Here is a 15602-nt window from a genome sequence, read left to right on the forward strand (position 1 = left end):
ACAGAACACACGATAAAAAGCAGTAAAGGACAAGGGTACAGAGGCCCTGTCCCTCCAATGCATTTCCAGCATCACAGCCATGACCTCACGGACCAGACCCAGAATATTCACATTGTATGCCATGATACAAACAAATTCCCCTTCATTAAACACAGTCAAAGCAACTTGGGAGATAAGACATGGGGGTGGCGATTACTGCGGAGAAGTGGTCAAAGTACTGTCAACTATCAAAGTCCGCATCCTTAAATGCTGGCCTCTGATTGATCCAATTCAAGACCCTCAATAAACGACATCACACACCGGCCAAGATGGCAAAGTTCTCTGAAAACTGTACCGGGGGCTGTCCAAAATGTGGTCATCCATGGGCGGTCTCGTTCCATATGCACTGGGCCTGCCCGCTGGTTGCTGTGTTCTGGAGGGAGGTGTCCGAGACCATTGACAAGATGAGCGCAGATTCCGGCTTCTCTCACCCCCTAGAAATATTTGTTTGAGGACATTGGTAAGGCGGAGACCATAAGAAGACTGTTCAATGTGTCCTGTGTGATAGCGAAAAAAATGTATGTTGGAAAAACCCTCATGCACCACAGGTTGGACACTTTCTCAAAGAGCTAACATTTGCAAATGAATACGAGGAACAATATTTGATGACAATGCCCAGGACAAGCCGTCCCAAGGACATTTGGGCCCCATATAGAATGTACCTATGTGACATGATACCCGACGATATCTCTCCTATGCAAACACCATGACTATGTACAACTTGATTGGATTGCGCATCTGAAAATGCCATTTTCCACTGTTGTCGGTTGATTGTGCTATATGTAGATGACATGACCATCAATAATCATCAATGTTTTTTTTAGAAAGAAATGCATGCAACTGCACCTTTGAAAAGATCACAACCGTTCTCAGCATAGATCTTTAGCATTAGCAATTGGATTGCACATGAGAATTTTGAGGAGGGCTTTGGCGGTCATTTAGAATACCGAAACCTGTAACACACACATTGCTAACAGGTGTTTTTATGGATTAAATGAACGAACACTGTTGCACCAGCACACAGAGTTTAAAGCAGTTACATTGTGTACACATGGAAGCTTAATGACGGAAATTATACACTTGTGTACGAGCACGATATAAATAAAATATATCGAAGCATTCCCCCCCTATTTTTAATAACAAACCTTTTTCTTGTAGTTTGCCGACAGATTATAAACAGGCGGTGATATAAAGGCAGTGATAAATTAGTACTGTAGTCTCTATTAGAGGATTGTGTCAAGTCATGGCTCCACGTGAGAACAAAAGGCAATACAAAAGAGGTGATGGCTGGAAGGTTTAGAATCATTAACCTCTGGTATTGCTCTGGGTAACCCTCCAGGCCATCGTTCTTCGCCTACCAAGCCATTACTAAAGGGGAAAGACCATATGCAAATCAGGCTTGGTCCTACCCCAAAAGGGGCAGTCCAGCCTGAACTGCCTGGGCACTTCCCTTCTGCACAAGACCACAAGCATCACCAACCATGTTTCAGCCTTGTTGGGCCTCATCAGTGAGGAGTAGCTTGGGTGTCTAGGCCCAGCAGCAACGGGACCCAAAGCTGGGCATACCTGTCCCACACAAGGTACAAAAATAATTGTTTTAATGCTCTTCATAAATCAAGAAAGGACTCCTAATGGAGCAACTCATATCGCTTATGTGAAATAGGCGATTAATGTATTCCTTATGTTCATTTTATATTTTCACAGTTCAGCCATTTACCATTGGGGAGGATTAATAAAAACAATTTTCCCACTGGTCCTTAGCCAACATTATTGGATGCACCGAAGAAGGGACTAAAGTTGTTAAAGGGAAAAGAGCCCTCTGAGAGCTCCCACGTGCAGAGGTGCAACTAGTCCAGCATCATAGTGACAAATGCATGCCACTAGTGAACTGCACTTGGTACAGTGGCTACAGCCTGCATTGCAAACTGTTAATAATTTTATGATGCAATTCCATTCATATTTTAATGCTACGTTCTGGTATTTGCAGGGTGGGACTATGGGTTTTGTGAGAAACCCAAAGGTGTCTCACTAATCCCTGTGATCCTTCATCCAGGTGGCCAGGACACGGCCATCGCTAATTGGTCAAGTTCCTGGGGGTGGATCATTGGGAGAGGTGGACCTGGATGAGGGGTCTTCGGGGAGTGGAAGTGGGACACTGACGGTTGAGATGCGGTCCCCCCTTCCTTATAACACCTTTTCCCCATCCTACCTGGTAGGATACCTAGAAGCTCTACCCCCACCCTCTTTCCAAAACGAACACTTTCTTACATCGAGACAGACAATGGACTAACACCAGAGAGTTTACCCGACATGTTCCAACACACGGGTCAGGCAATTGACAAGCATGCACACCCGACAGCCCTTTACCTTCCACACAGGGATAAAAAGGCAGAGCACGAGAGCACACTACAAGCAAGGCCAACCACACGAGGAAGCAGCTATTCCAAGACGGCAGTTCAAAAGGAGACGAAAGGCGGCTAGACCAGAAAGGACGACATGGAGCGAGCTGCCCGTGCCGTTTACAACCCAGACCCGCAAAGTCTCCCAAAGAGAAAACATTAGACCGAGATTTGCAGCTGACGTGTGGTGTAGCAGATGGTGCATGGCGGCCTCCTGCATCGATAACCCAGGCAGGGAGGCACGCTGGCTACCGTGACACCCACCGTCCTTGACTCCAGAGGCAAACACAAGCCAGCGGTTCCACACAGCCGGTGAGTCAGGAAAAGCGGATTGCAAACTTGGGCTCAACACAGTTGGGTTAGCCAGCGGCAACCTAGTATGAACGCAAAAAACTGAGGAACAAAGAACGTGCGTTTATGAACTTTAAAAGAAAGCCAGTTATGGTTCAGGTGCAGAGGGATCCAGCGGGACCTGTTTTGAAACTGCAAGTATCAGAAGGCCCTAGGAGAGGGTGACGTGAAGTGTCAGAGTGGTCCTACAGGGGTGACGTCAAATCCCTTGTACAATCGAAAATCTGACCTTTCTTTGCCAAAAGCAAGCTAGGGGAAGGCAATCCCTGCTTTCTGAGAAGAATGAGTAAAAGCATGAACTGTGTTAAAGATGGCTATGTGAACCCGATGAATGGATGCCAAAAAGGAAAGCTAAGAAGAGTGAATCCTGCTTTGTGTTGAAACTAAAAGTAAACTGTGAAATTGGCAATTGTGAACACGGCGAAGGGATGCCTGTGAATCGGGGTGAAGTCTGACACACCCGAAAACATTGTGTAGATATTAAGAGTGAAAGGCCGTAGTGAACCCGACGGAGGGAGGCCCAAATTGTAAGAAGGATCAGAGCCCGGGCAAAGGGAGATCACAGGGTCAAAGAACAATCACCCATGGTCCAAGAACTGTGAAAGGCTGTAGTAAACCCGACAAAGGGGAGGCCGAAGTGCAAGGAGCCGAGCCTGGCAGAGGGAGCTCCAAGGGGCGAAACACAATCACCCATGATACAAGATTACCTAAGGAACTTTTTGTTTGTTGTTTTTGTGCAGCAGGCCTTCTAAGGCAAAAGACTTTGTAGAAAAGGGACTTCTGGTATCTGGTATCAGAGAAAGGAACTGTAACCTTGTGCTAGCGAGGTCCAGGCGTGTGCTGGGGTTGGGAAGGCCCGCCTTGTCCCGTGCTAAAAACGTGTGGAAGGGAGACCCAGCCACACCATCCTGATTTATCATTTTGTGAACACTTCGTTTCTGGTGAACATTATCCCAAACTCTTTTTGTAAACTTAGTGGTAAGGATTGGCAATCTTTTTTTTTTATTAGTATAGGCCCTTTTTATTTTGACAAGGCAACACTAGGACGGCCTTATTATTTGATGGTCATAGCTTGCTCCAATCTTAGATTTAGGTTTAGATTAGGCGTTTATCTCGCCCATTATAAAGTTCAATAAACACCCTGGAACTGTGATCACTTGTGTCTGTCTTTACTGTTGCCACCATGAGCTCCTTACAGTTTCGACATCAGGGAAACATGAATAGTCTGAAATAGAATAACTCCTGCCTGGTGACTACAACTATTAAGTATGTAGATTCTAATTTTTGCAATTTGGGTGTGTTATTTGGGATCACAAAGGCTTTTTCGAATGCATCCCATATCGAGAGCCTTTAGCTCCATCCATTTTATTTTCCCAGTGGATTATCAGATTTCTTCAGACTTTAGGAGGATCTTTGAATTTCATTTGTTTTAAAAATATATTTATTAGTTTCACAGTTGGAGCAACAACATTATAATTGACCACACAGCAATTTCCGAACATAAGCAGATCAAATCATATCCAAGGATCCCCGACTCTACCTACGTGGCGGGAGATCCTGAGGTCCGGGTTCTCCCCCCTCCTCCAAACCCCTAGGTTTCCCATACCCATCATGCACAACAGTCTGGCCCCTCATCAGATCTCACTCGGACCCAAGTAGAGTCTGGCCTGACGTGGTTTGAAAGACAGGGCCTGGAAATGTAGATCATAGTCTAGCAGGGGTGACCAAATTGCTTGAAATAGGTGGAGCATTCCCTCCTCCACAGCAGACACCCTTTCCGCCACCAAAATATCCCAGACCTTAATCCACTAACGCCCCAGGTACGGGCCTTCTGCTGTCTTCCAGTAACGTGCAATGGTGATACGCGTTGCTAGGAACAAGTGAGTCAGCAGCTTCGCCCAGGCTCCCGACTTTGGGTATACCCCCTCATGTGGGGGCCCCCCCACCCAACAACAGTTTTCGTGCACATCGGGAGTTGCCTACCCGTAATGTCTTGTATCATTTACACAATGTTCTCCCATAAGGGTTGCATCAAGGGGCAGTCCCATCACATATGGAAGTAGGCGCCGCAAGCTCCACAATTACGCCAACACGTAGGGGAGGGGGGTCATGGCCTGGAAGTGGTCAATCTGTACTGGCGGGTAGTACCAGCCGAACAACACTTTCAAGGCACGCTCGTTTGTTGCACATCTAGCGGAGGTGCGGGCCCTAGCCGAAATCTCTGACCAGGCTACGTAATCCGAATGGAGGCCTAGGTCAGCTTCCCAAGGGGTCATATAGTCTGGGCGGCGTGGAGTTAGAGGTCCTCTCGTAGGAGTCTATAGAGTTTTGAAATCCCACCCTAGTTAGCTCAAGTGGGCATAGGGATCGGGTAGCCTTCTGTCTCGTTGCAGAAGGCGTGATCCAGTGACGGATCTGGGCATACGTGAATCTATCCAATTCTGAGAGGTGAAATTGGCTTTTACAGTCCTCAAACAAACAGGGTTGGCCCTCCACAAACAGTAGTCCCAGAGTACGTAGCCCTCCCTCCCCGCTTCCATCGCCCAAATGCCCCCGGAGGGATACCAGGGGTAAAGGCAGGGTTACCAAAAACAGGGGAAAGTGGACCCATACCCCTAGTGATCTTTTCCTCCACAGTACCTCATCCCATATTTTTCGAGTGGCCCTAGTCGATGAGAGGAGAGGAGGCCAACTCGTACGTGACGTGTAAGAGACAAAAGGTAAGAAGCGAAGGGGCAAAGAGCACTTGGATTGCTCAATTTCCATCCACTTATGTGCAGGAGCGTCTGCCATCCAAGTGGACAGATGGGAGAGTTGGGCTGCCTCTGCATATCAAGTTAGGAACCCCCACAACCCGTAGTCTGGATCCCCCCCTCCCCTCCCCCATCATCACCCTCTTGGAGATTCTAGATTTTTTCCCCCCTCCAAATGAAGCCCAAGAATTTGCGTTGGAGCCTTTCCAATATGGGTTTCGGGACCTCCACCAGGAGGGATGAGCAGCAATATAATAACTGAGGAAGGAGATTCGTTTTGGCGGCTCATGATCCGCCCCATCAACAACATTTCTTGTCCCGCCCACCTTTCCAGGTCCTATTCCAAGGTCTTAACTGGGGGGGCCGGAGTTAGCCCCATAAAGTTCCTTTGGGGACGCTGTCAGCTGAATACCCAAGTACACTATGGAGGTTGTGTCCCAACGGATCAGGAAAATAGCTTGGAGGGAGCCGATCTCTTGTGAGGTTAGACCCACCCCTAGCGCCACCGATTTCCCAAAATTAATGTCAAACCCGGCCACCTGACCAAATGCTTGGGAGTTCCCATAAGGTCGCCTGCATGGAGGGGGTGATGTTGGTAATAGATAAAACAACATCAGCATATAATGATACCTTATGGGGGGCTGCACTACTGGGGCATGAATCGCGTCATACGAATACGTTGGGCCAATGGCTCCATGATGAGAGCAAACAGCAGGGGAGAAAGCAGGAATCCCTGTAGTGTACCACACGTAAGGGAAATCAGGGGTGAGCACTCCCGATTAACTTGGAGCGAGGTATTTCGAGAGAAATAATTGGCGGCTATCGATTTCCTAAATTATGGTCCAAAAGGGAAGGCCTCCAGAGTCAGGCGCATGAAAGACCAGTACACCTTGTCAAACGCTTTTGGGGCGTCCAAATCTAAGAAGTCCAGCTTCTCCTTGCTCTTAGAGGCCATTTCAATCAGGTTCAACGCCAGCCTGATGTGATCTCCCGGTTTCCTGCATTGGCTGAAACCAGTTTGATCAGCGCTAACCAATCGTGGAAGGAGTGGGGCCAGGCGATTTGCCAACACCTTTGAGTAGATGTTGGCATCAATATTCAATAGCGTGATTGGCCTGGAAGAGGAACAGTTCTTAGGATCCTTACCGGGTTTCAAAACCATGGAAGGGGCGTGGGGTCACATTTCCCACTTCTCGAAATGAATTAAAAAAGGGAGGTCATGGGGCGGGTCTGATCCTTAAAGAGTTTATACAACTTAGGAGAGAAGCCATCCAGACCAAGTGCCCGGGACTTCAGGGATTGCATTACTGTCTCCACTTCCTCCTGCTGAAATGGGGCTTCTAGGGCCTCCGTGTCTTCGGGGGCTAGTTGGGGTAGTGCTGGCCATGGTCTCAAGTAAATGGGCCTGAGCTAACTGAAGTTTATCCTGCTCACCGTATTGGGTTGCCCCAGAGTGGTTGCGGAGGACAATGATGAAGTTCGCCTTCTGGTTCTCACCAGCTCCCTTGCCAGTAGATGGTTGGCCTTATTATTTTTAGCATAATAGCCCTGTTTGACTGTAAGCAGGGTCCACGCCGTCTCCTCAGCATACAGGGCCTCTAAATTGCTTCGGGCCACCCGTAGGGCGGCGTGAACCTTGGGGGACCAGCCCTTCTTGCATTTACCTTCAAAGTCCAGGATTTCTTATTCCAGGTAGGTTCTGGTCTGCTTTTCCCTTCTGTGATATGCTGCCGTGTGTGCTATTAGGATCCTTCTGATGACCTCCTTCATGGCACCCAACATTATAGCCGGGGAGGTTAGATCCATGGGGGTGCTCTCAAAAGTAGTCTTTAATTGCTTTTGCTACCCCATCCCTCAAGGCCAAACCACTCAGGATTGGGTTGTATAGACGCCATTGTGGTCTGGGTCCGGGGGCTGGGTTCCAAAATCTAATTTGCAGCAATACTGGGGCGTGGTCCGTGAGAACCTTCAGGGCGATGCAGGCTTTATTCGTGAACAACAGGAGTTGGGGCGAGGCCATGATGAAGTCTATCCGTGAGGAGGTACGGTACAGTGGACCTGTGAGAATAAGGTATAGTCCCTTTCCTCTGGGTGAAGCACTCTGCAAGTGTCCACCACCCCCAGAGATCTAAACAGATGGAGGATCCTCAGTGTGATTTTATAGACTCTAGGGGATGGAGCATGTGTCTTATCCTTGTCCGGGTCAGGGACCCCATTGAATTCTCCCCGATGATGACCTGGCCTTCCAGAAAGGGGAGGAGGGAGGCCTCCAGATTTTCCAGAAAAAGTTATTGGCCCTCTTTCGGGGCATAGATTGAGACCAATGAGTGTAGTTGACCCCAGAGCAACCTCTTCACTCCCATAAATCAGCCACCTGGGTCTGTGAGCATGTCTAACTCCTCAAATTGAAAGCCTCTGGCCATCAAGACCACCGTTCCCCCGACCCCCCTTCTTGGTGCCTCCAGAGGGGAGGAACTACTTAGGGAAATGTCTGCTCCGGAGACAGGCATAATCCTCTGGGAGAAGGCTAGTTTCCTGAACGAATATCACAGCGACCTCCAGATCTTTCAGTCTTTTCAGTATAGATTTCCGTTTCAACAGAGAATTGAGGACTTTAACATTTAGAGACACAAAGTTCACATACTGGCATATCCGGGTTCACCTCTGTCGTCGATGTGGGGAGTTAGAAGTCAGATGCTCAGGAACTGCCATTTAAAATATGAGATGCCTTGTCTATGTGCTTCAACTGAATTTTTAACCAAAAAATCCGAACATCATCAAACTGAGTCCGAACCATGGACTCCCAACTGTTCGGTTACCAAGAGCCAATGGCAAAACACTCCAAGGACTTTCAGGTGACATCCACCTCGGAGTCGGGGGCACAGTAATTACGATCATCATGTTCCCTCTTTCCACGATATCTGCTAGATGAACTGCTTGGAGGTACCGAGTGAATGACGCCAGAGGTTCGAGGCCATTCGCATCCCAAGGGTCTGGAGCGCAAGGACGATTTACTTGTTGCAGCCTTGCTGGACTCTTGACCTGACCGATCGCCTTGCTTTTGTGGGTGGCAGGGGGAATCTTTTGTTGCCCCAGAGGAGTTGAGGGGGGGGCCACCCCCTTATCCAACAGGGAAGGGTTCAGGATCGTTTCTGCGTCCTCCAGGCAAGAGATCATCAGGAAGACCAGCCTCCCCCTTTTGTAGGAGAATTGGACAGCAGTGGGAAACAGCCAGCAATATCTTATCTTCTGGTCTCGCAGGAACAGCATCAATGGTCCGAGGGCCCTCCATCTGTAGGGGTGACCCCCGGAACGTCAACCCATCTCGGGAGTGACCTATCTCCATTATCACTTCCTTTGTTGTGTAAAAGTGGACTCAGGTGATCACATCTGGGGGGTGGGGGGGAATTCTGTTTCCAGCCCTCTTCGAGAGCGTGGTCTGTGGGTGCGATCCAGCAGGAGTTGGGATTTCTCAAGGCGCAGCAGGAGGCATTGAATTAGGTCCTCTACGTATTCCGCAAGGTACACCCCTTATTCACGGGTTATTCATTTGGGCCCTGTTCTCTAAATCTTCCTGCTTGTACTCCAGGATCTCGTTTTTATCTGCCAGGGCGCGGAGCTTCTGCTGTACCTCGAGGAGCGAGGCTGAATGTTCCCTGGCTTGGTCCTCCACCTCCCCCAATCTCTGCTCCATCTCTGTCACTCTCTGATCTGTATGGTCCAGTTTGATGGAAAGCTCTGTCATACAGCTGCGGATTTCCGATTTGATGTACAACATAAATGCCTGGATGTCTTCTTTGGTAGCCGGTTATCCAGCCAAATCGGACGAGGCTTCAGGCAGAGATTTGGGTTGTTTCTGGCTTCCCCCCCCCACTTTTCCGCCGGAAGCAACATGGTAGAGATATCTCCACTCTTAGGGGTCTTAAGATGTTTGGACATAAGGGCAGCTCCTCAACTGGGCTCTGTACCGGTGCTGCTGTCCTAGAAAGTGGGAGCTAGGTTCATTACCCAGGAATGTACTACCCCGTCCCAGGAGACCCCCCCTCCCCAATAACCAGCATATGAGGGTGTCTGTTATATAATTACTGTGCTTTGGGGTCCTGATGTCGCTTGGGAGGCTCCTGAGGGGGACCCAGCGGCGGAGGGCGGGGTCAGCCATCAAGGTGTTACAACTGTCATCTCCCTGCAGTATTCAATGGAGTATTGGGTTTTGCTGCCTGCTCCAGGGCCACGACCCTCCTGGGGTCAAGGAATTTCAGATGGGGGGGGGCCTCACCCTCCTGCTTCTTATACTGTCGTGCTGCACTGAGCCCTCATCTGCACCGTAGAGCCGGTGGCCATCTGCTTGTTCTGTATGATTCTTCGTGTATGAGGCGGAGGGGAGGAGGTGCCCTCCTCCACACCAATAGCAGCGGTGATGGCAGGTCTCTGATGTCCCACGTCGCCTAGATATCTCCCTTCCTGGATTGTGGAAGTGGAATGGTGAGAACCCCCGTTATTTGGGGCGAATGTCCATGCCTTGTGTGCGTCAGGGAGCGAGGGGGGGGGGGGCCTTGGAGCCCTCAGCAGGAGCCTCTGCAATCTAGCTTCAAGCGGAGGATTCCCCGCTCGCCAGAATGAAGGAGACCTCATCCGGGTCGTCTGGTCTGAGAACCCAATGCACTAGGTGGAGCAGGGATCATGGGCCACGGAAGCTACCGTACGAGCTGTGCGCCCCGAATGGGTCCCGGGTTGCACACGGCGGCTCGGCAAGGAGGAGGGGTCAGCCACCTCCCGCTTTCCTAGTGCAGCGTTCTGGGGTATGTCCTCACGGCCACTGGAGATTATCCTCTCTTGCAGGAGAAGCCTGCACTCCGGAGTCGCCGCTTTATTTTGTCTGTTACCCCACTGGGCCAGCTGTAGCTGTCTCTCCAGCTACCTGTTCGTCGGGTGGCAGAGCCATCTCTCCCGGTCTTATCCGCGCTCATCTGCCATCTTGGAGCAATGTCTCTGCAGTCTTGGGCTCAGCATATCCGATAAATACAGGGCTCTGCAATGAGGGACAGTCCCCCAAACGGCATCAGCAAGCACCCGGCACCTTCCGACAACGGCTGCTGGATTATTAGACTTCCATAATCGGAGGGAACATTCTTTACACTTCAAACATAACAGGCTTCAGACGGAGGCCATTAGCAGAGCTGTCACATCGGTGGCGCTGCTGGTGATGCCCCCCCCCCCCCATGACCCCCTTGAATTTCATTTTTAATGATTTTACATGTGGAAAAATGGGAGGTACTTAAATATGCTTTCTAGCGTTTTGTTTTTCAGTTAATTGCCTTTCAGTCCTGATGAAACCAGACTGTTCTGTCTGTTTGATGGAGACCAACACTTTCTTTTTTTAGATTAGTTGCCCTTGGACTTTCCTATTTTTAGAAACATTAGGGTTTGTGTGCTTTTTGATTGTTATCTAAGAATAAATTGAGCAAGGACATTAACCCCACATAGAACAAAAAGGCAGTTTGGACCACTTCACGATTGATTGCAAAATAAGTCTACATCATATCGTGATAAGATAGGCTGGAATTTTCACCTGAGCTTTCTCCCAGCCTATCTGCATCTGAAGACGTGCCCTCTCAGATTGTGTGCCTGCGTGCACCTTACCACGAATGCATGGGATCTCTCATGTATACTTGTCCCCGTCCTGATGAAGGCCGACCCATTTTCTGCTACTCAAGATAGCCCTAATGCCGAAACACAGTTGTGTTGACTCATTAATCATATTTCTAATACTTGTACTATTCACACTGCAATTACTTTATCATGCTACTATGTCACTCTTGGCAATGATAACTATGAAATGTAATTGCCTAATTGTAAATTGATTGATGTTTGGTTTGTTCTACCTGTATAAATGTTCTTTTTACTTTTGTGTCCCATGCCAACTTCGATTAATTGAAGTTAATCCTGGCTACTTATGTATGTCTCGAATCTGAATTAAAGTAGCCGTCAGATTTTTCTCTTCATTGTATGGACTAACAGGTTCTAGTGCCTTTTTGTTCTATGTGGGGTTAATATGTACTTGCTCATTTTCGTCTTATATATTTGTTACTTCCTGGGTAGAGCAAGGCATCAACCAGGCGCCCTTTTTTTTATAAATCTGCTTTTTGATTGTGACATTGTGATTAATTATCTGTATTTGTTGAACAACTACTTTAAATAGCTCCTATACATTCTACACACTGTATGCATGATTGCACTTTAAAAAATGTGTTGTATTCACAATTGGCGTTTCACGCCATTTTATTTTGTTTTCAAATTGTGCGTTACGGAATACATTTCGTAAATAAAATCCTTCCCCCCTGTAAACACACCTTTAAAATGTAAAAAATTAGGGTTTGACCACTGTAGGTAGTAAGACCCAGGGTACCTAAAATACTCTCCACGAGCACGTGAATTCTATGCCAGTGATAGGCCATAAATACGATATATATCATGTGAAATGTGTTATGGCCATGAAATGCCACCCCAGGGCTCAGTTTCCTGTTTAACGTCAAGAAAAGAACCCATAAATGACATTCTAGGTCTGTACTGCACAGTAACCAATTAATTTGCATAAAGGCAGGGCAGTCAGCCAGCCACTTCCTTCCCTAGCCAATCAAAAACGAAGAAGAAGTTAAACTGCACAATGCTGTAGATGTTGTACTCTATAACCAGCATTGAGGAGATGATTTGTGTTCAGTGGGTTGCGCTTAGTTACAGCTATAGGGCAAACACATACCACAATTGTTGAAGGCCTAGGTGGTCATCCCCGAGTCAATACAGTGGTTCTGCGCCATGCAACACAACACATACATGTAATAACAGCATGCCTCGCTGCATGTGTTCTGTAGACAGCATGGCAAGACATTTCATTGTGAGAAAAATCAAATGGTAAAACTGAGTTCAAGGGGCGTGAAAGAAATGGCTTTTTTGGAAACAGGGAATATTCTGCCCTTTTAGAAAAATTCCTTTTGATTTTTGAGGAATCGACAAGGCCAGCGAGTCATTACTGCAAATATAAAAAATGGTCGGTTTATTAGCCCAAAGAATATACGTTAGTACGTGTTTGGTAAAGTCATCCTTCTCACTTTATTTGTTACACTCTCACCCTTTCTCACACGTTTCCTCTTGCTCATCAGCGGCACTTGTGTATAGGCGTGTTATAAATGCCGCATCATATCCCTGATCAGTGGTTTCGTCCATTGCTGTATAACCTATCTCATTCTATTACACACCTGCACCCCTTATCACATCCTCCTTTCAAACTTTGCACTCTTCTTGCACATAGCTGTCTATAGATGCAAAATGCGAAAAACCGTAAACGCCAAAAACTACTGGCAGTGCCAAGGCTCGTTTCCAAACGCATTGGTCTCACTGGAAAGCACCAACCACTTACCAAATGTGCATTCCATTGCGTGAATTTACAAGCTTTTATATTAATGCAATGGAGCCTTATGAAGCATTTCACACTGCCTCCCCGGTTTACACGCCACTGACAGATCAAAACTGTCAGCAAGAAAAAGACTTTAACAACAGCGCACAACACGCAAGTCAGCCTGAGCACAGGGAGAACGTTCTCCAACTGGTTCCTGTTGCTTCTGATTGAAGCAGTGCAGTCACACTTACCTGTGCATAGTCTTGCTCCGGGGTCTTCCGCGCCCAGCACCAGCCGCCTGTGCCTGTGCATAGCGTCCGCCAACAGCGCTGAATAGACATGACCCAAGTGGGGCCCCGCGTTTACGTAAAAGATCGGGGTGCTGAGCAAGAGCCTCCTGTCAGTGGAGCTCTGCTGCACCTCCCGGCGGGCGACATATTGGCGGGGGACATATGTCCTCTGGACAATTTGCCAACACCATCCTGCCCGGCATGCTGTTCTTAGCATGTTGCTAGTGTATGGTTTGTCCGTTTTCTCTTTTCGACTTCTTCGCTTAGTGAAGGGTAAAGCTGTAGACAAAGTAAGAGGACTAATAGCGCAAGCCAGAGGTATTAAGAAACACTAGAGCGTGCACAGAAGGTTTGGGCTGCTCCCGTTGATGCCATGTGGGCCTAAGGTACAGTAACGGAATGATCGGACTAGAAAAACAGAACAATGTTGTAGTTTAGAGTCAATACAGAAACATACTTTCCTACATTTTGTGACCAAAAAGATGTAGGATTTTTCAAGTATGAAAAATAATAATTTGCATAACAATGACATCACAGGAAAATACAAAACCCATCAAACAGCATAACATGGAAAGATGTTCAAATGTTAAAAATGTATAATTCTTAACGGTAGGTTAACACCAAATTCAATTACACAGCAGGTAATCACACAGAGCTGGTAGGCAAGGTTTGCCACTGCTCTGTAGCAGCAGCCTGGGCAATACATATGTATTCCTGCAGTGCAAGTTGAACACTGAATGACATCACAGCTCTCCATTTGTGTTGCAAAGGCTGGTGAAATCACCCGATTTTGTTTTTGGCGGGTGAGACGCCCATTGGAATGAATGGGCGTGCAGGAGGCTTGGCGGGTGAGTCAGCCCTTTACAAGGTGGGTGACACCCGCCAAAAGCCTGTGAGTTGAGAGCTATGTGACATAGTGACTGATACCCTCCTCATTCTAATAGGCAGATGCTGTGTGATGGTGGTACGCTCTGCCACTTGCCTTCACTGGTGGTTCACCTAAGGGTTGTACCGGCAAGAGTGCAGGACCGAGTCATGTAGCTGTCAGGTTAGTGGATTGGTCTGAGCCCAATCAAAGTAATCACCTACCAGCCCACTGTACAGACAGACTAATTAATGTGTTGCATGCTTTGTCCTGCAGCCTGCCTTAGAGTCACATAAATTACCTGCCACTGTAAAAAGCAGTAGGTCTGTCGCCCAAATCTGTAGGCGGTAGGACTGCTTAAAAAGCAGTAGCCTACCTACTGCCTAAATCTGTAGGGTTGGCAAGTATGCAGAAGACTTAAAAAGGGCAACACATCCAAAGCCCTGAAACAGCCAGCAGAGTTATGACAACCCAGAATGGCTAATCGATAAACATACGACTGACTAATAAACAAGAATAGTCTTCGTTTCAGGGATACATGTAGCCTTTTTTGTTTCCATTTTAGCATTGTTGCAACAATTTTGTGGCATTTTGTTTCCTGATGCAGGCCAATAAATAAATGGGGTTTGGACATTTCATCAAGCTGCCCCTTTCACTGCATTTTTCTGCCTTTTATCAAACCCCCATACTTCCCTCCCATTCTCCCCAACTTCCTCACTGCCCTAAAAATCAATGATATATGTTCCCTTACCCTGCCCCTAATAAATGTGTCGAAACGACTGTTCACTAAATGCAGGGAAATGGCTGCAATGAGGTGGTGGAATACCAAATAAATAAGATTCTGAAAGCGCTCTTAGTTGTGCTGTATTTATTTTATGTCCAAGATTGCTCTGATCACTTACCGGTAGTCTTCATTACTCCTAGTCCTACTCTTCCTTGTTGCAGTACTTACCTTTGAGTGCGTCCCACCCTCCCAGGAGCACTGAGGTCACATGCTGGGGCGGGACCGGGAAAATAAAGGAACTACCGGAACTGTGCAACAGACGCCAGTCCGGGTTTATGCACCATACTATCGAGTCCTGTGTTTTTGTGCTGCGCAACCACCGACGGCCCGGGTGGGTCTAATCACCCTGTCCAGATCTCCTGCACACCATCAGAGACCCCAGGACAGAACACTGGCGACGAGGATGGCGCTTCTCCACACGCGCCCATCCTGTATCTGCACAAGTCACCTCCGTCAAGCTGCTGTCTCACCGTGCCGCAGACCGTGCAGTAACAGTCTATTTTTTTTTATTTTTTTTTAATTTGTTTTGGCACAAGCCTTTACAAAATAATAAAATTATAAAATTTACATGTGTATTTCATTGTTATCCAGCAACCCTCCTAAATGTTCCTAATTTTTGCTGGTTCCAAATTTACAAATACTTCTACTTTACTTTATATTAGATTGTCAGGCCACTTTCTATTATGACCTGGGTTGCTGCAAACATCAATGCAGCGTTGGTGCCCGAG

General features: G+C 47.6%; 1 protein-coding gene across 1 annotated transcript in view; it reads right to left on the reverse strand.

Annotated features, from left to right (window-relative positions):
* The window catches only part of MARS2 (methionyl-tRNA synthetase 2, mitochondrial), a 179048-nt gene extending 165554 nt beyond the window's left edge, over nt 1-13494 (reverse strand). The window contains exon 1 of the mRNA XM_069613097.1: nt 13187-13494. Coding sequence (XP_069469198.1) covers nt 13187-13442 — 256 coding nt within the window. The 5' untranslated portion in view covers nt 13443-13494. The remainder of the gene's footprint in view (nt 1-13186) is intronic.
* Between the last annotated feature and the right edge of the window lie 2108 nt (nt 13495-15602).

The sequence above is a fragment of the Ambystoma mexicanum genome, chromosome 5p, assembly GCF_040938575.1.
Source record: "Ambystoma mexicanum isolate Mex_15411 chromosome 5p, UKY_AmexF1_1, whole genome shotgun sequence".
NCBI lineage: Eukaryota > Metazoa > Chordata > Amphibia > Caudata > Ambystomatidae > Ambystoma > Ambystoma mexicanum.